This window comes from Ranitomeya variabilis, chromosome 6 (assembly GCF_051348905.1).
Source record: "Ranitomeya variabilis isolate aRanVar5 chromosome 6, aRanVar5.hap1, whole genome shotgun sequence".
Classification (NCBI taxonomy): domain Eukaryota; kingdom Metazoa; phylum Chordata; class Amphibia; order Anura; family Dendrobatidae; genus Ranitomeya; species Ranitomeya variabilis.
Window position 1 is genome coordinate 224409126 of NC_135237.1, and position 21828 is coordinate 224430953.

General features: G+C 43.9%; 1 protein-coding gene across 1 annotated transcript in view; it reads right to left on the reverse strand.

The window, feature by feature from the left end:
- The window catches only part of TRIO (trio Rho guanine nucleotide exchange factor), a 3555343-nt gene that overhangs the window by 316156 nt on the left and 3217359 nt on the right, over positions 1-21828 (reverse strand). The window contains 2 exon segments of the mRNA XM_077269474.1: positions 5319-5504; positions 12715-12792. Of these exon segments, the coding sequence (XP_077125589.1) occupies positions 5319-5504; positions 12715-12792 (264 nt within the window).

The following is a 21828-nucleotide window of genomic DNA, read 5'->3' on the forward strand; positions in this document are numbered from 1 at the left end:
CCCAACCCTAGCCCTAACCCTAACTTTAGCCCTAACCCTAAATTTAGCCCCAACCCTAACCCTAAATTTAGCCCCAACCCTAACCCTAAATTTAACCCTAACCCTAGCCCTAACTTTAGCCCCAACCTTAACTGTTGTGAATTCCGTTCTCGGGCTCCCTCTTGTGGTCATGAGTGGTACTGTGTGAGTTTGTTCTTGGGCTCCCTCTGGTGGCCTTTAGCGATATGGCTGGGCTCAGCTGTTTCATCTCCTGCTAGGCTGGGCCTATTTAACTCACCTGGACCTTCACTTGTCGCCTGCTGTCGGTGTATTCAGTCCGGATCCTGTGCTCTCCTGGATATTCCTTGTGACCAGTCTCCTGCTATGAGAAGCTAAGTTTTCTTGTTCAGTTTCTCATTATTTCCTTGAAAACGTTTCTCATTATATGATGAGTTCAGCCCAGCTTGCTTTCATGTGATTTTTTGCTTGCTGGTTAGTTCTGGGGTGCAGAGTGCGCCCCTCACATCGTGAGTCGGTGTGGGGGTTCTTGTATTCTCTGCGTGGTTTACTTTTGATAGTTTTTGTACTGACCGCACAGACACCTATCTTTATCTGCCTATCTAGTATTAGCGGGCCTCATTTGCTAAACCTGCTTCATCTCTACGTTTGTGTTTTCCCCTTAACTCACCGTTATTATTTGTGGGGGGCTATCTAAAACTTTGGGGATATTTCTCTGAGGCAAGTGAGGTCTTTGCTTTCTTTCTAGGGGTAGTCAGTTTCTCAGGCTGTGACGAGGCGTCTAGGTTTTCAGGTAACGCTCCACAGCTGCCTTTAGTGTGTTTGGATAGGATCAGGATTGCGGTCAGTATAGCTTCCACATCCCCAGAACTTGTCCTATATATTCAGGGTATATGTGTCAGGTCAGTTTAGATCCTACCACCAGGATCATAACACTTAACCCTAGCCCTAAGGCTACTCTCACACTTGCGTCGTGTGGCATCCGTCGCAATCTGTCGTTTTGGACAAAAAACGGATCCTGCAAATGTGCCCGCAGGATGCCTTTTTTGCCTATAGACTTGTATTGCCGACGGATGGCCACACGTTGCGTCCGTCGTGCACTGGATCCATTGTGTTTTGGCGGACCGTCGTCACAAAAAAACGTTCAATGTAACCTTTTTTTTGTACGTCGCGCCCGCCATTTCCACACATGCGTGGCCGTAACTCTGCCCCCTCCTCCCCAGGACATAGACTGGGCAGCGGATGCGTTGAAACACTGCATCCGCTGCCCACGTTGTGCACAATTTTCACAACGTGCGTCGGTACGTCGGGCCGACGCATTGCGACGGCCCCGTACCGACACAAGTGTGAAAGAAGCCTAACCCTAGCCCTAACCCTAGCCATAACCCTAAATTTAGCCTCAACCCTAACCCTAAATTAGCCCCAACCCTAACCCTAACCCTAATTTTAGCCCCAACTCCTCTCTCCTGCCGGCCGGCAGATGGCAGCAGAGAGCGGGCGCACTGCGCATGCGCCCGCCATTTTCTTTCCATAGGAAGAAGCCGGCGGGCAGGAGGGAACGCAGGAGGACCCAGGGACACGGGTAAGTATAGCAGGGTCCCCGAATCCCCCTATTTCTCTGTCCTCTGATGTGTGATCACATCAGAGGACAGAGAATGACCGATCGCTTTTTCTTTTTTTTTTTGCGACCGCCGGTAAACAGTTAATTACCGGCGATCGCAAAACAGGGTAAGAACTGACCCCGATCATGTTCTTTGGGGTCTCGGCTACCCCCGGCAGCCGAGACTCCAAAGATCCTCCAGGTACCGGCCGGAGGGCGCACTGCGCCTGCCATTTTTTGCCGGAAGAAGATGGCAGCACCCATTGGGAGCCACGAGGAGCACCAGGGGAGACAGGTGAGTATCGGGGGGCTATCTGTGACCCAATTTCTCTGTCCTCTGATGTGCGATCACATCGGAGGACAGAGAAATTAAAAGGGAGATCGCGTTGTTTTTTTTTTGGCGATCGCCGGTAAACGGTTAATTACCGGCGATCGCAACTCGGGGGTCGGTAAGAAACCCCTGAATCATGTTCTCTGGGGTCTCGGCTAACCCTGGCAACCGAGACCCCAGAGAAAATCTGACTCTGGGGGGTGCTATTCATTTTCACCACAGTGCCGTTAATTAACGGCGCTGTGGTTTAAGTACCCTTAACTGCCGCCGTTAAAAGGCGTATCGGCGGTCGTTAAGGGGTTAATCCCATCACCATTGTTTACCTTGTCTTGCTGTTGGACTGAAAGACCCTGGGTGGTTCTAAGGGTAGCTTACATGCCTTGGGTATAAAAAAAGACTCAGAGATCACATCCTGAGAGTCTGAAGTAATACAGAGCTACCAGCCAGACATTCTGAAAACCACCCAACAGACAAGAGAAAGGACTGCAGCCAATTCATCATGGCACCATCACGAGGGACACTGATCTAGGATTCTATAGGATACAACCTAGGTGTTTTCGGCTCCGGTTGGAAGGATACAGATCTGATCCAGTGACCATCTCTGCACCATGGATATGTTTGGAGAAAGCCAGGGTTGGGACCCGCTGGTCGCCTGGTTCCATGGAGATGGTCAGATAAGCCAGGTGGTGACTCTTGTGTCAACTGGCTTTGGACCTTCCATGGACTCTATGGATAGTTCTTGGTCATCTCCCTATGCTTGTAGTTACCCTTTCTCTGTGCGTTCATCCACAGATGGAGTAGCGACCCTGGGAGCTCTGACATCATGTCATACTGGAAATACGTGGAGACGCAGTGATATTTTATATGTGCCCATGTAAACAAACAATTCCAGTCATGGTGGGATTGTTCTGTTTGCTATTGTGTGTTGTGGTTCAATTGCCACACTGTTTTACCTTAACACTGTGTTGTCTGTGTAGTGTTTTGCCCACGGGGAGATAGAGCGGGTGTTCAGTGGTATGAGCCGTGGTCCATGCAGTCTTGCTAAAGACAGCCGGGCCAGCGGACGAGAGCACCCCTGACCCCGTTTCTCCACAAGGCACATCAAGGGCTCTGCAAACACAACATGACGCCCGCAGACCATTCCATCAAAGTCTGCATTCCAAAATGGCGCTCCTTCCCTTCCGATCTCTGCCATGCGCCCAAACAATGCCCCCCCCACATATGGGGTATCAATGTACTCAGGACAAATTGAAAAACAACTTTCATGCTCCAATTTCTCCTGTTACTCTTGTGAAAATAAAAATTTGGGGGTGAAAAGATCATTTTTGTGGAAAAATTATGATTTTTTATTTTCACGGCTCTACGTTATAAACTTCTGTGAAGCACTTGGGGGTTCATAGTGCTCACCACACATCTAGATTAGCTCCATGGGGGGTCTAGTTTCCCAAATGGGGTCATTTGTGGGGGTTTCTACTGTTTAGGTACATCAGGGGCTCTGCAAACGCAACATAACACCTGCAGACCATTCCATCAAAGTCTGCATTTTAAAACGTCACTACTTCCCTTCATTGGTCCCCCCCACATATGGGGTATCAGCATGCTCAGGACAAACTGAACAACAACTTTTGGGGTCCAATTTCTCCTGTTCCCCGTGTGAAAGTAAAAAATTGTGGGCTAAAATATAATTTTTGAGGAAAAAGAAAGAGATTTTTTATTTTCACGGCTCTACATTATAAACTTCTGTGAAGCACTTGGGGGTTCAAAGTGCACACTACACATCTAGATAAGTTCCTTAAGGGGTCTAGTTTCCAAAATGGTGTCATTTGTGGGGGGTTTATACTGTTTAGGCCCATCCGGGGCTCTCCAAACGCAACATGGCGTCCGATCTCAATTCCAGCCAATTCTGCATTGAAAAAGTCAAACAGCACTCCTTCTCTTCCAAGCTCTGCCGTACACCCAAACAGTGGTTTACCCTGACATAAGGGGTATCGGTGTATTCAGGAGATTTTGTAGTTCATTTTCTCCTTTTAAACTTTTGAAAAAAAAAAAATTTGTTCTGAAGTAAAATGTTTGTAAAAAAAAGTTAAATGTTAATTTTTTCCTTCCACATTGCTTCACTTCCTGTGAAGCACGTAAAGGATTAATAAAATTCTTGAATGTGGTTTTGAGCACTTTGAGGGGTGTAGTTTTTAGAATGGTGTCACTTTTGGGCATTTTCTATCATGAACACCCCTCAAAGTGACTTTAAATGTGAGATGGTCCCTAAAAAAAATGGTTTTGTAAATTTTGTTGTAAATAAGAAATCGCTGGTCAACTTTTAACCCTTCCAAACAAAAACAAACGTTTAACCCTTACAAAGAAAAAAAAGTGTTTTCAAAATTGTGCTGATGTAAAGTAGACATGTGTGAAATGTTATTTATTAACTATTTTGTGTGACATATCTCTCTGATTTAAGGGCATAAAAATTCAAAGTTTGAAAATTGCAAAATTTTAAAAAATTTCACCATATTTCCATTTTTTTCATAAATAAACGCAAGTAATATCGAAGAAATTTTACCACTAACATGAAGTACAATATGTCATGAAAAAATAAATTTGTCAGAATCAGCAGGATCCGTTAAAGCGTTCCAGAGTTATAACCTCACAAATTGACAGTGGTCAGAATTGTAAAAATTGGCTCGGTCATTAAGTACCAAATTGGCGCTGTCACTAAGGGGTTAAAGCCCCGCCACAGGCTGGGTTTCAAGGTAGCTTCACAATGACAAGCATGGAAGTCGTCAACATACCAGCTGTCATAGCAACCCACTGGCAACCCGAGATCACATAAGGGGAGCGCAGATGGACGCATTGTATAACACACCATCTGCTGCCATGTTGTTAATGCCGTTATCGACGATTGTTAGTGCGACTATAACACACAACCATGGCTTGCAGGGTATGGGGCAAGCTCAGTGAGTCTGTACCATACACCCACTACCAACTGCCGGCACTGATAACAGCTAATCGGTGGGGGTGCCGGGTCATCAATGTAAAAGTAGTGGAGAACAACTTTAAGGAGTAATAAAAAAAATAGAAGTATTTAGGTACCAATAGTCCTACACTTATGTTTATAGTCACAGACTATGGTGGTCCACCAGTTTCTTTCCCCATACCCTTTTCCCTCGCACAGCTGCAGAGCTCAATTATGTCCATATAATCTACAATAAAGGACTTTTAGCTACAAGAATTTGGTGTGTTGTTTTCGCTTTTCTACAAAATGCAACCTCTTTAAGGCTCTCTACAGACTACTATGTCAAGGTGTGGGTAAATTAAATATTATGTTATATCTTATCTATATATGTAACATAATGATTGTTTTTTTTATTAAGTATGACATGTGATATTACTTACCTTAATACTATTTTTAAATAAAAAGCTTGGCGTTGAAAAACCTCTTTTTTTATCCAAAGGTTCACTGAAGATAACTATTTGTTCAAACAAAAAGACCCGTCTTTCTTTGCAGTGCAGGCCTGCATCTTGATTACGGACAATAAATAAATCTTGAAGGAGCAGCTTTCCTTGAGCTACAATTTTGCCCTGCTTGGATAGAAAGAAGAAACTGTAAATTGACACAAATCACTACTATTAATGTACAGAAGCAAGGGATAACATTTTTGATTTGGCATCTATGTAAAAAAGGCAAGAAAAATATTTAAGAAAACAAATAAGGAAATAACCCTTTCTCGTACGTCTTATTAAGGGACACAGAACCATGGGATAATCTGCTGCCACCTGGAGGCTGACACTATTAATGCAATTAATACCCTGCCTGCTGGAGCCAGACTTCCTCAGTTTAGTATAGTGTTACAGTAGTTCTCTCTCCCTCTTCTATTGCCTAGGGTGATAGTTACTAGGCGCTTGACAGGAGGTAGGTGCTGCTGCTGGGGGTCCTACTCGTCCACCTGTTCCCTCGGCCTTAGAAGGTCAGGGTTAGACTGGTCTTGGGCTATGACAGCTGAGGAGAATGTGGCCCTTCATTCCTGGGCTCATGATTTAGCTCAGTCTGTGGCCAAATTAACCAGGGTTTCCAGGACGCTGCTTACTGTTGAGGAATGATTGCCAGTGACTACTACGCGCTGGGAACTCTGATCACTGCTATAAGTGGGTCAGATTCTCCAGGCACCCCACACCAATATGGTCGATCACGAAAGTGGTCCAGAGGCACATGGGATACTTCCTCATCCCAGTCACCTTCACAGGGGAGGCACCCAGATTCTTTTTTCCCATTCCCAGGGGATTTGTTCCTGTTCTAGTTCAGATTACATCCTGGATCCATATCAGTTGGAAAAACTAAGGGAAATGGTGGATAGTTTGTTGTCGGCAGTGGACGACTCTCTGGGAGTGACAGCTGCACCACCTCCTCCCATTACTGAAACAGGTTTATTTAGGAGAGGTAAGCGCATGGCTAGATAATTTTCTAACCATGTGGAATTTACAGAGCTGTTGCAGAAATCATGGGAACACCCAGACACTTTGAGAAGCGTAGCCTTGTTATAGTCTTTCCCAGCAGAGATTGTGGCTGTTTGGTCTACTCCACCAATTGAGAATACTCCTGTATCTTATCTAAAGTTACCACTCTGCCTCTTGCTGAGATTATAGGAGCTTAATGATCCTTCGGACAGGCGTATAGTGTCTGTGGCGAGGTCCACTTTTGAGGAAGGAAGTTTTGCCCTTTGTCAAGCCTTTTCTGCTACTTGGGTTTCCAAGGCGGTTAAGACATGAGCTAGGCATTTGCGACAAAGTTTGTTGGCTGGTTCCCAGAATCTGGGATTAGCCAAGATCGCTAATCAAATTGCACAAACAGGGAAGTATCTCTGTTTAGCATCTTTGGATGCGATGGAGTGCTCTGCCCAGGCAGCAAGAAATTGTGTCACAATTTGCCACATGCGGTTCCTCTAATCTCTACATTTCATCTACTAGGGGTAGACAACGAGGAGGCAGACTTTTTAAGTCGCCAGCAGTTACCTGCAGGAGAGTGGGCTCTTCACACAGAGGTGTTCAGGCAGATCTGGCGGCGATGGGGTATGCCAGATTTAGCCCTATTTGACATCCAGACTTAATCACAAAGGGGGAAAAATTGTGACAAGGTCGCCAGGACCCACAGGAAATTGCAGTCAATGCCCTAGTTATCTTTTGGTCCCAGTCCACTCTGCTTTATCTCTTTCCAGCTCTATCCAGACTTCTCAAAAAAAATCATGGTAGGTGGTGTTCTAGTAATTTTCATTGCTAGAGATTGGCCTCGGAGGGCTGATATTCAGATGTGATCCATGTCCTGGCGGATGTCCCATGGGCTCTTCTGGAGTGCCTGGAACTTCTGTCCCTGGATCAATTTTTACATCCTAATTTATGGGAGTTTAATTTGACAGCTTGGCTTTTGAAGCTGCAATTTTGAGGACAATAGGTCTCTCTGAATCAGTCATCCAGACTATGATTAGAGTTCGGAAGCCATCCTCATTGTGAGTCTATCATGGCACTTGGACTAACTAACTTCCGAATATCCTTTTTAAAATTGGAAGCCCATACTAGCCCCTTAAAGGGAAAAGAGGACGCAGAATAAGTAAAGGATGCTTGTTAATCAGAAAGGAGTGTACTGTTAAAGCTGGGTTGTGGTAAAGTAGTGAGAAAAAGTGGACATAGAGAACACTGGAGTAAACTAAGGAAGGAAACTGTGTGGAAAATGTTTTGAGTTGTAAAGGAAACGTTCATACGACTTTGTACCCCTCTACATTGCATATATTCCCTAGCAAATTCCCGATCAGTAAAAAGTTTATTTTTGAATTGTGGTCTCCTCATTGAACTGTGAAACATCTGGTCCAGGTGAACCAGCAAAATCAGTTACATGCAGCGTGCGTAGTGCCTTCATAGCACAAGTTCACACACCCAGCTAGGACCCCCACTTTCATGTAATGTGTCGGGTCACAAGAGACAAGTGCCTTGCCGATGGCTAGCGCTACGTACCAAGTTACATGTAGAGTAGTCAGCAGGATCGAGTTTTGCAGCTGGAAGAGAAATATAGTGTGGGAAAGACTTGAGTTATGTAGAAGATGGCGGCGGATAAGTAGTTTAAGATGGTGAGGGAGTGGCCACTGCTGTAAAGTGAATTGGAAAGAAGAGGCCCAGTAGGGTGTGACCTAGGAAAACGGGTAGAAACAATCAAGAAATAGGATGTGAACCAGAGAAAACCCCATCCAGTGAAAGGTGGATCTGTGATGGGCCATTTTGTGGGAGAAAATCGGAGGTGAGAGTGAGAGCATGACTGACCAAAGATCCTGGAGGGAGCTCAACCGGCGAGTACTGGGATGAAGTGAGTGGCTGAGGCTTATAGCTGTTAAGGAGCAAGAGACAAGGCCGGGCAGCTTTGTGGAGAAAGTAGTCCGATCCTTTAATATTGTGTCAGAAGCCCAAGACTATATCCAAGTTTGGTCTCTGGATCGTGGACGGGCAGAATGACTTAGAGCCTTGTTGCCTCAGTGCCAGTTGGATTCTCCACAAAGGCTGAAAAAGGTCTCATCCCTGACCAGGACCCCACATCTCTCCAGAGTCTCCATCGCCGAGACCGTCCCTGAACCTGGAGGGAAGCCTCTTGTCACTGAGGCAGAATAGATGATGGATGGTGGGAGCCATCAGACAAAAAGGAGAGGGAAGGGTGGGTACTGGCCCATCTAGACCAGCCTCGGGGAAAATAATTTGCATAGCTGATGACTCGGGGTACCATGGTGCACTTTGAACGCGAAAAGAGCTTCGGTTTCACAATGGAGGAGGAGACCAGACACAAAATCTATGTCAACGCTAGCTCCCTGTGGTGGAGGCCTAGTCTGCAGGAGGTTGAACGCGTTCACTTCTTAAAGGAGGTTGGGACATGGGACTGGTTCACGATCGCGGTCTCCAGGATCCAGTTGGCAGCAGAGAAAGTACCTAGAGCTATCCAGCCTCAGTGAGAGACAGTAGTGACTCAGACCACCACACCTCCAGGGGGTAAAGTGAGGAAAAACAGTGGGGAGACTGCATAAAGTCTCTTCAGGCCCTCGACAGAAGACAAGAGCATGGGACTGCTGGAGGCCAATCCGGCCATGGTGTATGTGGTCTGTTATGATCTGGTGGCCTAGGAGCAGCAAGAGACGTACTCTGGAGAAGGTGGTACCTGTACTGACCGCAGACCCTGAACTTAACACCGCAACTAGAAGTAGACGTGGAATGTACCTAACACTCCCTAGACATCTCGACACAGCCGGAGGACTAAATACCCCTAGAGATAGAAAAGGGAAAACTATCTTGCCTCAGAGAAAATCCCCAAAGGATAGACAGCCCCCCCACAAATATTGACTGTGAGAGGAGAGGGAAATAACATACGCAGACTGAAATCAGGATTTAGCCGCTCTAGCTAAATAGAAAGGATAGGACAGAGTACTATGCGGTCAGTATTAAAACACTAGAAAATATCCACCACAGAAAATACAAAATCTCCACATCTAACTAAAGATATGGAGGGTATATCTGCATCTCCAGAGACACCAGCTTGGCTGAACAAATCCTTATACAGACCAAGCTGGAAAAGACAAAACATGGAAATGAACTGAACTATAAGGCCCACAGAATGTGGACTGCAAAAAACAAGGCCAGAACTTATCTTTGTTGAAATGAACAGCAAAGCAGGAGAGACCAGGCAGGGATGTGAATCCTCCAGGAACAATGGACAACTGGCACTGACTAAAGGGTCAAACAAGACTAAATAGCCCAGTCAGAATTGCAAAAAGTGGAAACACCTGATGAATGCTGAAATCCAAAGACAGCAGCGCTACCACTTATAACCACCGGAGGGAGCCCAAGAGCAGAATTCACAACAGTGGTCTAGGGCAGGGGTGTCAAACTGCATTTCTCGAGGGCCTCAAACCATGCGTGTTTTCAAGATTTCCTTAGCATTGCACATGGTGCTGGAATCATTATCTGTGCAGGTGGTTAAATTATCACCTGTGCAATACAAGGAAATCCTGAAAACATGACCTGTTTGCGGCCCTCGAGGAATGCAGTTTGACACCCCTGGTCTAGGGAGTCCACTTGGCAGTCTACGTCCAGAGAGTAGAGGATAATGAGACCTGGGTTTGAGCACCACTGGTGGGGGACTTGTGCCAAGCAAAAAGGAGTCAAAAGTTGAGAAGGCTATGCTATGCTGGTTGAACCTGTGTTCTGAAGGCCCAAATCTGCAATGGGTAGATGACTCAACTGTATCCAGGACACCTTGTGCGTATAGCCATGAATGACTACAGTTGTTTTTATTTGTTTTTTTTATTTCCTTCATTTGCTGCACCTGTTGCGCATTTTCCTGCTGGATTATAGAGACACGGCAGCTGCTGGAGGGTCCTACAAGCTCAGTGAAGGACTAAATCTTGTCCAGTGAGGAAGATGTCTCTAAGGACTGTGTGCCTATCATGTGGACAGGACTGTAACTACAAAGATTGTTCCTCCACCTGATGGATGTTGCTTTAAAGGACTGTGTGCCCATCTTGCTGACTGATTGGGGACCAATCGACTGTCCCGCTGTGAAGAGGGCTAACCTTGGACTGTTTTGTTGGCCTAAAGGTGATTGTTCGGTAACATTAAACTAAGTCAATGGACTGGTGTTGGGTTGCAAAACCGGTAACATGATCTCGGATGGGTATAATTTTTAGGGTCCTAACAGAGAGGTCCCGCTCATAGAGAATAGAAAGAGACGTTTGTTAACTTAAGAAATGTGTAAGAGAGCGGCTCGGAAAATTCTGTGCTAATTGGGCTTCGGAACTTCAGCTATAACTGATAATTCTAAGTAACATACAGGAGTACATACCAGTGTCATAATGATTTGGTGTATTACAGGTTACGGATGGCTGAGGACAATCATTGTTAAAGGAGGGGGAAATGTATGTTTTAATGTTCTGTGTTGTAATATGTTATATTATGCAATGTGGACTGTACTGTATAATGTGAATTGTGATGTGCGCTAAAGCTGTTAGTAATATTGATAGTGTGTTTAGTTTGACAATAGGAACAGTAGGAGTTAAAGTTTGAGACTAGCCCACAGTAGGAGGGGCTGAGTTGCAGTGAAAGTGACATATCACTGTCAGAGAGTCAAATAGGGCCTGGAGTGCATATTGAGTGGACCAAAAGGTCCAATGTGAGCAGTGCCACATTCTAGAGTGACCCTAAGTGAGAGAACACTGAAGAGAAGGGATATCAAAATCCAAAGCATAAGTAACTAAGAGACAGTGTGACCTTCCGGAAACTAGTCCAAGGAGAGGACACCTAGCCAGGAGACATGGAGCTTATAGCTTTGGATATGCCCCTGGAAGGAGTTCCAGAGTATCAGCATTACCTGTCATACTGGTGCCTTAAAGGAAAAAGAGGATGCAGAACCGCAGAACACTTGTTCATCAGCTGGGTTGTGGTGAAGTAGTGATAAACAGTGGATACAGAGAATGCTGGAATAAACTAAAAAAGGAAACTGTATGGAAAATGCTTCGAATTGTAAAGGAAACGATCATAAGACTTGGTACCCACTATGCCTTTTATATATTCCCTACAAAATCCCCGTTCAACAAAAAGTTTATTATTGAATGATAGTCTTCTTTATTAATCTGTGAAACAGTTGTTTAAGGCAAACCAGCGGCCTGCGCTCTCACAGCAAAAGTCCACACACCCAGCCAGGATCCACACTTTCATGTAATGTGCCAGGGTGCAACAAATTTAGATACTCATTTGAATGAGCCCTTACTCTTAGTGGGAATTGTTTCATAAGACATTGTACTTTTATGGTTGTGGTGAATTTAGATTGATAATATGTGAATTTATTTGTGAAAATATTAGCAATTTAGTGACATCGAAGACAAAATTTGCAATTTTCAAACTACGAATTTTTACGCTCTTAAACATATCGCACAAAATATTAAACCCCTTCGAGCACCCTTACATAATGGTTTGTCACAGACAGGATGTGCATATATGGAGCTGGCTCAGGAGCTGTACTCCCACAGAGAGCAAATGCCAGTTGTAATACACAGCCAGCATCTGCGTGTAACAGAAGTGATGGAAGCTAGCCATAATTGTGTATTTTTAACTGTTAAATATTTAAAGGAAAGACAAATAAATATGCCAATAGAAAGGGGTCACCAATAGATAGTCAAAATTTATTTCTAGATTTAAGGACAAGAAAAACACATGGTATAATAACAATTAAAATAGCCAATGGGCTGTACAAACAAAACATGACACACTCGTAATAGAGCAATTGTCAAACCTCAAATGCCTATTAAGTAATGGTAGACCTTGTATGTAGTAACAAATGTAGAATACACATATCAAATAGTGGCTGTCTTGGACATGGATAAAAAGATTATGGGTAAATAATAATGGGTAAAACACGTGTACGAATGAAGAACATCTTCAATACCCTAAACAGTAGAATAAACTCCATTTATATATCACTGACTAAAAAAGTGAAAAGGTCACATAACGTAAGGCCCATACAGTAAACCAGCACCTGCAATACCAGCTGTATGTTTGATGCCTTAGCCCTTATGTTCTACTAATTTCTAATGAAAGGTGATCAATGTGATTTTTTTTTACTGGAAAACAACTTGAAATGGATTATAAAAAAAATATTTTTTTTTTCAGTTTACTTTCATGTCAATTATTTAAGCATACACCAACAGAAAACCTTTCAGTAATAATACAAGAATAATTTATACTGGTATAATAAATATAAAAGTAACATTACATCAAACCCTTGTAGCTGTCCAACATTCATCATGTCGTTACACCGTTTCAGGACAACACACATGACTTCAACAGCTTTCTGAAAGCAAGAAAAATAAATATATTTAATTTATGTTTCCTCTGATATGTGTGTAGCAACACTTGTAATAATCACTCAAATCAAAGTGTTTACCCTCTTAAAGGGAACCTGTCAGCAGAATTGTGCACAGTAACCTACATACAGTGTCAGGATGGCGCTGTTATACTGATTAAAATTATAATTCTACATAATGAATATTATATGAACATACTGGGAAAAAAAACCTTCTGCAGGCAGGGGGCAGCTGTAGCACCTGCACTGCAGCATAACCGCATGTGTACTGTGTTTATAATTAATGTGGTTGAGGTTATCCTGATATTACAAAAAAAAAATCCATTTTAAAATGCCACCCGCCACGCCTGAGTAGTAGCCGCTATCGGTGTATATAAAAGTTATCTGATAATTCCTATGTTGCAGTGTCGCCATTTTGCTAGAGAAGAAAAAAAATTTCCTCCTCCAAGATGGCGCTGCAGGCGCCTGCGCAATAGCAGCTATTGTACCACCTCTACATACATTGACAGCTACTACTGCGCAGACTCAGTGGGCGCCATTTTAAAAAAGATTTATTTTAAATATCAGGATAACCTCAACCGCATTAATTATAAACACAGTACATATGCGATTATGCTGAGGCGCAGGTGCAATTCATTATGTAAACTAGGGGCAGGTCACTGAGGGATCAGTGACCTATCAGCAGGCTGCATTATGAATATCTAACAGAGCCACACATGCGCATTCCCCCCCACAGGCCGCCCGGCAGCACGAGCATATTGTTAACTCAAAACTGAAAGTAAAGATTAAACAGCAGCCACAAGACGGATTTCATCAACCAAGGTATCATTTTAATCAGTATAACGGCGCCGACTTGACACTGTGTGTAGGTTACTGTGCACAATCTTGCTGACAGGTTCCCTTTAATATACTGCAATCTTTGTGTTCTATAGCTCTGTGCAGTTAGAATTGCTAATACTTACCTTTCCTCTTCTCTATGTAGAACAAGAAGTCACTTTTCCTTGAAGGAGTCATCCCCCTCTTTAACTCCAGACTGAGCTGCTCCACTCCTCCCCCAGGACAGGGACTTTTGCAATGATGACTGATGCAGGGAAAATTGACCTTCTGTTTCTACATACAGCTTAGAAAGATTCAGCTTGTCAGTTTTTAATCACATGATATCATAGACAAAATAAAATAGAGAACAATTAGCTGGGTAGAAATAATAAAATGAACAATTGTAAGTAAACAGTGCTAATATAATATTACTGCAAAATATTAAGAGGATACAGATTTTCTTGGGAGTGCTTCTTTAATAACCAGAACCTTCCAATGTAGAAAAGTAATACCGTAACCACTATATTGTAGAAGAAACCTGTTCAGTGATGTTATCACATTCCTTTTTAAACATAGCATAAATTAAAATAAATAAAAAGCAGCCAAGAGGAAAGATTTGACTTTAGCAGCTTTTGACTGCAAAACATTATGGTGCTGAATTTTGCCACTTGAAATCATTTTTCTTCTAAGAGTCACAATTTTTGTATTTTTTCCATCGTTAGGACTTGTCTTTGAAAAATGAGTTAAGTTTTGAATAATACCACTCACCTTAATCCATTAACAAATGGGAGATTTTCCATTTTTGAGCTTTCTCCCCTAGTCCAAGAGCCATAACTTTTTATTTTTCCATGCATATAGCTGTATAATGGCTCCTTTTATTGCAGGGTGAGCTGAAGTTTTGAATGACACCATTCATTTTGCTATTCAATATACTGGAAAATAGGCAAAAATTTCCAAATGCTGAGCAATTACACAATTGTTTTTTGGGTTTTGTTTTTACAGTGTTCATAATTCTGTAACAAAGACCTGGCAATATGATCCTTCAGGTCACTACAATTACAGTGATACCAACCACGTATAGTTTTCTTTTTTTTAATTAGGTGATGAAAAAAAAATCTAAAATTTGTGGAAAAGAATTCATAACATTTTATAGTTTTGATTTTTTTTTTGTGTTCACAGAAAACCATAACACCAGCATTTGTATTTTCTCTTTTCAGCAAATACTGATTGGGTTAATTAATTTAACATTTTGATAGATTGGACACTTATGGACGCAGTGATACCACATGTTTATTTTTTAAATCCTTATTTCTTTATTTTTTTTAATGAGGAAAAGAGTAATTCACATTTTTAATATTCTTTACTTTACTTTAAGTTCTATTAGTGCTATTGTCTGATCCCTTGTACTATAGATACTACAATATCACAGTATTGAAGTATAGTAAAAATCACGTTCTCCTATGAATGGCAGCCACATGCTCATCTTCACAGGAGTAACATAATGGCAGGCACTGGGGTCTTTAGCAGACATTGGGGATACCAAGGCAACCTGCCAGCACCCTGCGAACAGGTTATGGAGATGCCAATGGACATGTGGAATGACATGTCACCCATTTTGCGCACATTAAAGTGGCTTTCCGCTACATTGTATAATGCCTCCATCAATTTAAGCCTTGTAAATAAGTAATTTTGTAAATACATACTGCTGCCATAATGTGTCTGTGAGTGGCGCTAACGTTGACCACTCAGTGTGCATCAAGTGACCCAGGCTGCAGCCACCGTTGACATCTGCCGATGTCAAGTCAACCTCCGTATTTCTTGGATTCCCCTAGGTGTGACCCAGTTGCATGCACCCTCCCCCCCCCCCCCCGGATTGACTGGGCTGTGGGTGGTGTTTCCCGCTTGTGGTCAATGAAAGCAGATGAGCGAGGGAATGTATGCACTGGATACTGGGCTGTGACGTGCGGTAAAACGCCGCCCACAGCCCCGTCAATTGGGGGGTGCATACAACTGGGTCATGCCTGGGGAATCCAGGAAATCTAGGAGTTGACAGCTGCAACCAGGATCATGTGATACGGACTGAGCAGTCAGTGATAGCTCCGCTCATAGTTGCATATGGCAGCAGTATGTTTTTGCAAAAAGTCTTATTTACAAGGTTTAAATCGATGGGGGCATTATACAATGTAGTGGTCAAACTCTAACTTTTATCAGAGATTGAGAGTAGCATTTAACATTAACTGTACTTGGTAGAGATTAGGTACACCCACTGCTGCTAGAGCCAAATGATGGCTGAACAACACAGCCAGTGTCTGCTGGTAAGGATGGAAGCTTAGCACTGAACTTCAGCAAAGACGGTGACCTGACATTGAAAGTGACAGAACATCCAATGACAGAAAAGGGATGTCCAGGAACAAAAGACTGCAGTCACTGTGATTGGGACAAAAGACTGCAGTCACTCTATGTGATTACAGACTGCCAAGGCGTGACATCTAAGGCGTGACACACTATGAATTAGCGCAAACTGCTTCCGGTGCTCAAACTGACACGATTTAAAGGTATTCCCAGTGCTATTTGGTGGTCATGTGATTATGAGTATGTAATTTGCATACTTGCAGTCATGTGCCGACTAGATGCTTTTGACTTTTTCCAATAGGAATTAATTCAAAGAAGCTGGATGAGACTAGTCAGCACTTGACCTCAAGTATACAGATCACAAACGTGTTCAAGTGACCACTGACTAGCCTAGCAAACACCAGGGAATGATTTGGCAATCTGCCATTGCATAGAGTGATGGCAGATTTTTGACCCAAGCCTTGACAACAGCAGTTGTGATGGAGTCACAGTTTTCTCAGCTGCAGATCAAAGAGAACAGAATGCTACAGCCTTCTGTAACCCTGCACACACCACTGATAAGCAGATTTCGGTGTAAATTTTATAGTAAGGAAGCACAAGGCAATTTGTCTTCTATTGATCATCTTCTGTTGATAAAAACCTGATTATATTTTTAAAAAAAATAGTAAATGACACATTGCTGGAATAAGGCTCTCAGCCACTTCATCATTATGCTCTAATAAGGCTAGTTTCACATTTGCGGTTGTGTCCGCAGCGTATCGTCAACCACAAACGCACGGAAAACCGCATGCAAATGCAGCGGTTTTTTTAGCCTTATGCATGCGGTCAAAAAAACGCAACATTTGCATGCATTTGCGCTGTTTATGCGCATGAGTTGTAAAGGTGAAAAATGTACGAGGAAAAAAATCTAGATAAACAAACACCACCAATGGGACACCAATGGGCGTGTCTCATGGGAATTCTTTACACTTCTTGACACTTTGTGCAGCTGAAATATTCAGATTTTGCTCCTGTATCCTGCTTCACAATGTATCTTCGCATGGAGAGCAACTTGTGAGCAACAAAGAAACAGAGAAAGACAGAGAAGAACACGGCGTTGGCGTTTTTGGAGACACCCCATTATCGAAGTCTGGGAGAGCCGTGGAGCCTACCACACCCTATACAGCGAGCTCCATGCTAACCCGGAGAAATTTTTGGAATATACCGAGACCTTCCGGGATTTGCTTGGTCGTGTCCAAGGAGCCAGCAGGAGACAGGACACCCAGCTCCGTAGAGCGATTCCTGGTGAGGAGCGTCTCCTGGTCACATTAAGGTACATAATATTTCAAAACAAATCCCTGTCATAATTATTATTGTTCTCCCATGTATTATTTGTTTTTTCCTTTACTTTTCCCCCATCATAAATATAATTGTTCATAATTTATTTCTTTTTTTTGGCTGATTCCTCACTACCGGAGAGAGCTTATCATTGTTCTATTTTCAGTACCGGCTTGGAATTTCCACCTTGTCTGGAATAGTTGCGGACACCTGCCGTGCTTTGTGGAACATTCTCAGGGAAGAATTTATCCCCCTATCCAGCGCGGAAATGTGGCAGGAAATTACTGAAAAATTCTGGCAAGTCTGTAATTTCCCCAACTGTTTGGGAGCAGTGGATGGAAAACACATTCGGATTACCAAACTGCCAGAACTGGACCTGAGTAACTCAACTATAAAACATATTTTTCTGTAGTGCTCATGGCAATTGCCGATGCTGACTGTCGCTTTGTCCATTGGAGCTTTTGGCCGTGGCAATGACTCCCAGACTTTTAAAAACTCGGACATGGGCCAACGCTTGTATGGAAAACATTTTAATTTCTCCCTGCCACGACCTCTTACCAACACTGAAGGCCCGCCAATGCCATTTGTTATGGTTGGGGATGAGGCCTTTCAGATGTGTGAAAACCTACTGAATCCACACTCCAGTTGGGACTTGAACCACACCAAAAAAATTTTTAACTACAGACTGAGCAGGGCACGAAGAACTGTTGAGTGTACCTTGGGGATTCTAAAATCTAAAAAAATAAATTTAAAATGCGCGCGTGTCCTGCCTCCCGTGACGTCACGGCTTGTGATTGGTCGCGTCGCCCATGTGACCGCGACGCGACCAATCACAAAGCCGGAACGTAATTTTAAAATCCTGAAGGACCTGAAATTACGTCACGGCTTGCTGTGATTGGTCGCGTCGCGGCCACATGGGCGGCGCGCGACCAATCACAAGCCGGGACTTCACGTAAGGAAGTTAAAGCGCGAATTTTAAGCAAACAACGCTGCCGGTTCCCTCGCTGAGGTCCAGGCTGCGTCGGAGAGGTGAGTATAGCAATATTTTTTATTTTAATTCTTTCTTTTACACATTAATGTTGTTTCGATACCGATACCCGATACCACAAAAGTATCGGATCTCGGTATCGGAATTCCGATACAGCAAATATCGGCCGATACCCGATACTTGCGGTATCGGAATGCTCAACACTACTCACCAGGCCAGGTGTCAAAAATAGTGAATTCAGGATGCTGGGATTTGTGCATCCTGAATTCACTATTTCTGACATCTGGCTGTCACGGGGGTACTGGGTAGACTAAGGCTGGTTACCCGGGCCCCTGCAATTTCCCTTAGGCTAGGGAAACCCTGTCTGTCCCTTTCCCAGAAGTTACACTAAAGGTGTGCATGTCTGGGCCGCCAGGCCTAACCCTGTCTCCTGTTTCAGCCCTAAGCTGAGACCTCCACCCGCCACCCAGTGAAGAGACCACACACCAATCCCCACAGAAAGCACAGACAGGGAAAACTGAAAAATGCACCACGCCGCAGACATACAGGAATACACTATAATGTGCACAGGGCAAAACAAATACAAATATAGGAAGGAGGAATATGACAAAGGATAATACACCACCAGATACGATATTCCTCCAACAAGACCACCACTCCAGACCGGAATCACTAGGCAAAAAGCACAAGCTATAATCGGCGACGCCCAAAGTCCAGCACGACTATTTAAAGGCCGTGGGCGTGACCCAGTCTCCAACCTGATTACCAGCTAGATTAACCCCGAGCAAGCTGGATAAAATCTAGCCGACGCCACTGAGCGTGTAGTGGACGTAAGTGGAATTACAGCTGTCTGTCGGATGCCCTAGTGTGAACAGCGTCCGACATGACAGTACCCCGCCTTCCACGAGGGACCCCAGGGCCCTCACGACTTATAAGACCCGGCTTGTCCGGATGGCGGCGGTGAAACATACTGACCAGCCGGTCCGCATGTATGTCCGAGGCAGGTACCCAGGACCTCTCTTCCGGCCCATAACCAAGCCAGTGTACCAGGTACTGTAATGTGCGGCGCACTACACGAGAGTCAACCACCTTGGAGACTTCAAACTCCAAATTGCCATCCACCAAAACTGGAGGTGGCATAGGCGCCGTGTCCACAGAACCCACCACCTTTTTTTAATAAAGATCTGTGGAACACGTTGTGTATTTTATATACTGTAGGGAGCGCCAAACGGTAGGCTACCAGGTTAATGATGGTGGCAACCCTAAATTTCAAGGATGGAATCTTGAGTTTTATGTTTTTTTGTGGACAACCACACCCAGTCACCCACACTCAGGTCCGGACCTGTCACACGCTTACTGTCAGCCACTCGTTTGTACCTTGCACCTACGCTTAGCAAGCGCTGTTTCACTCTCCTCCAAACGGATGACAGTTGTGCTCCTAACTGGTCCTCCTCCGGGATGCCAGTAGAGCCTCCCTGACGCAGAGTACAAAACTGAGGATGGAGCCCGTAAACACAAAAGAACGGGAACTTCCCAGACGATTCCTGACGGTGATTATTTATAGCAAACTCAGCCAAAGGAAGGAACGTCGACCACTCCTCCTGATTGTCAGAAACAAAACAGCGTAAGTACTGCTCCAAATTCTGGTTCATACGCTCGGTCTGACCATTTGACTGAGGATGAAACGCAGAAGAATGCGACAACTTGATCCGCGCCGTGAGCAAAAAGCTTTCCAAAACTTTGCCACAAACTGAGTACCCCTATCAGACACGATGTCAGACGGGACCCCGTGAAGTCTGACCACCTCCTGCACAAAAACTTGAGCCAGAGTCTTAGCGTTAGGCAACGAAGGCAAAGACACAAAGTGCGACATCTTTGAGAACCGATCAACAACCACCAGAATGACCGTGTTCCCAGCAGAGGAGGGCAAATCTGTGATAAAATCCATGGAAATCTCCGTCCATGGCCTACTGGGTACCCCGAGAGGATGTAGTGTGCCAGCAGGACGAGAGCGGGATGTCTTAGCCCTAGCGCACGTGGTACATGCTGATACGTATGAGACCACGTTCTGTCGGATTTTGGGACACCAAAACCGACGTGACACCAACTCCAAGGTACCCCTAACCCCTGGATGGCCAGTCAGGACAGCATCATGATGCACACCCATCATAAAAACTGAAAATGTAGGCCCCTTAAAAAATAGTGAGGAAAGAATGGTTGTAGATGACGAGGAAAAGGCTAACATATTAAACACCTTCTTCTCCACGGTATTCACGGTGGAAAATGACATGCTAGAAACAATGAAAACCCTATATTAAGGGTCACCAATCTAACCCAAGAAGAGGTGCAAAACCGGCTAAATAAGATTAAAATAGATAAATCTCCGGGTCCGGATGGCATACACCCACGAGTACTAAGAGAACTAAGTAATGTAATAGATAAACCATTATTTCTTATTTTTAGGGACTCTATAGCGACGGGGTCTGTTCCGCAGGACTGGCGCATAGCAAATGTGGTGCCAATATTCAAAAAGGGCTCTAGAAGTGAACCTGGAAATTATAGGCCAGTAAGTCTAACCTCTACTGTTGGTAAAATATTTGAAGGGTTTCTGAAGGATGTTATTCTGGATTATCTCAATGAGAATAACTGTTTAACTCCATATCAGCATGGGTTTATGAGAAATCGCTCATGTCAAACCAATCTAATCAGTTTTTATGAAGAGGTAAGCTATAGGCTAGACCACGGTGAGTCATTGGACGTGGTATATCTCGATTTTTCCAAAGCGTTTGATACCGTGCCGCACAAGAGGTTGGTACACAAAATGAGAATGCTTGGTCTGGGGGAAAATGTGTGTAAATGGGTTAGTAACTGGCTTAGTGATAGAAAGCAGAGGGTGGTTATAAATGCTATAGTCTCTAACTGGGTCGCTGTGACCAGTGGGGTACCGCAGGGGTCGGTATTGGGACCTGTTCTCTTCAACATATTCATTAATGATCTGGTAGAAGGTTTACACAGTAAAATATTGATATTTGCAGATGATACAAAACTATGTAAAGCAGTTAAAACAAGAGACGATAGTATTCTGCTACAGATGGATCTGGATAAGTTGGAAACTTGGGCTGAAAGGTGGCAGATGAGGTTTAACAATGATAAATGTAAGGTTATACACATGGGAAGAAGGAATCAATATCACCATTACACACTGAACGGGAAACCACTGGGTAAATCTGACAGGGAGAAGGACTTGGGGATCCTAGTTAATGATAAACTTACCTGGAGCAGCCAGTGCCAGGCAGCAGCTGCCAAGGCAAACAGGATCATGGGGTGCATTAAAAGAGGTCTGGATACACATAATGAGAGCATTATACTGCCTCTGTACAAATCCCTAGTTAGACCGCACATGGAGTACTGTGTCCAGTTTTGGGCACCGGTGCTCAGGAAGGATATAATGGAACTAGAGAGAGTACAAAGGAGGGCAACAAAGTTAATAAAGGGGATGGGAGAACTACAATACCCAGATAGATTAGCGAAATTAGGATTATTTAGTCTAG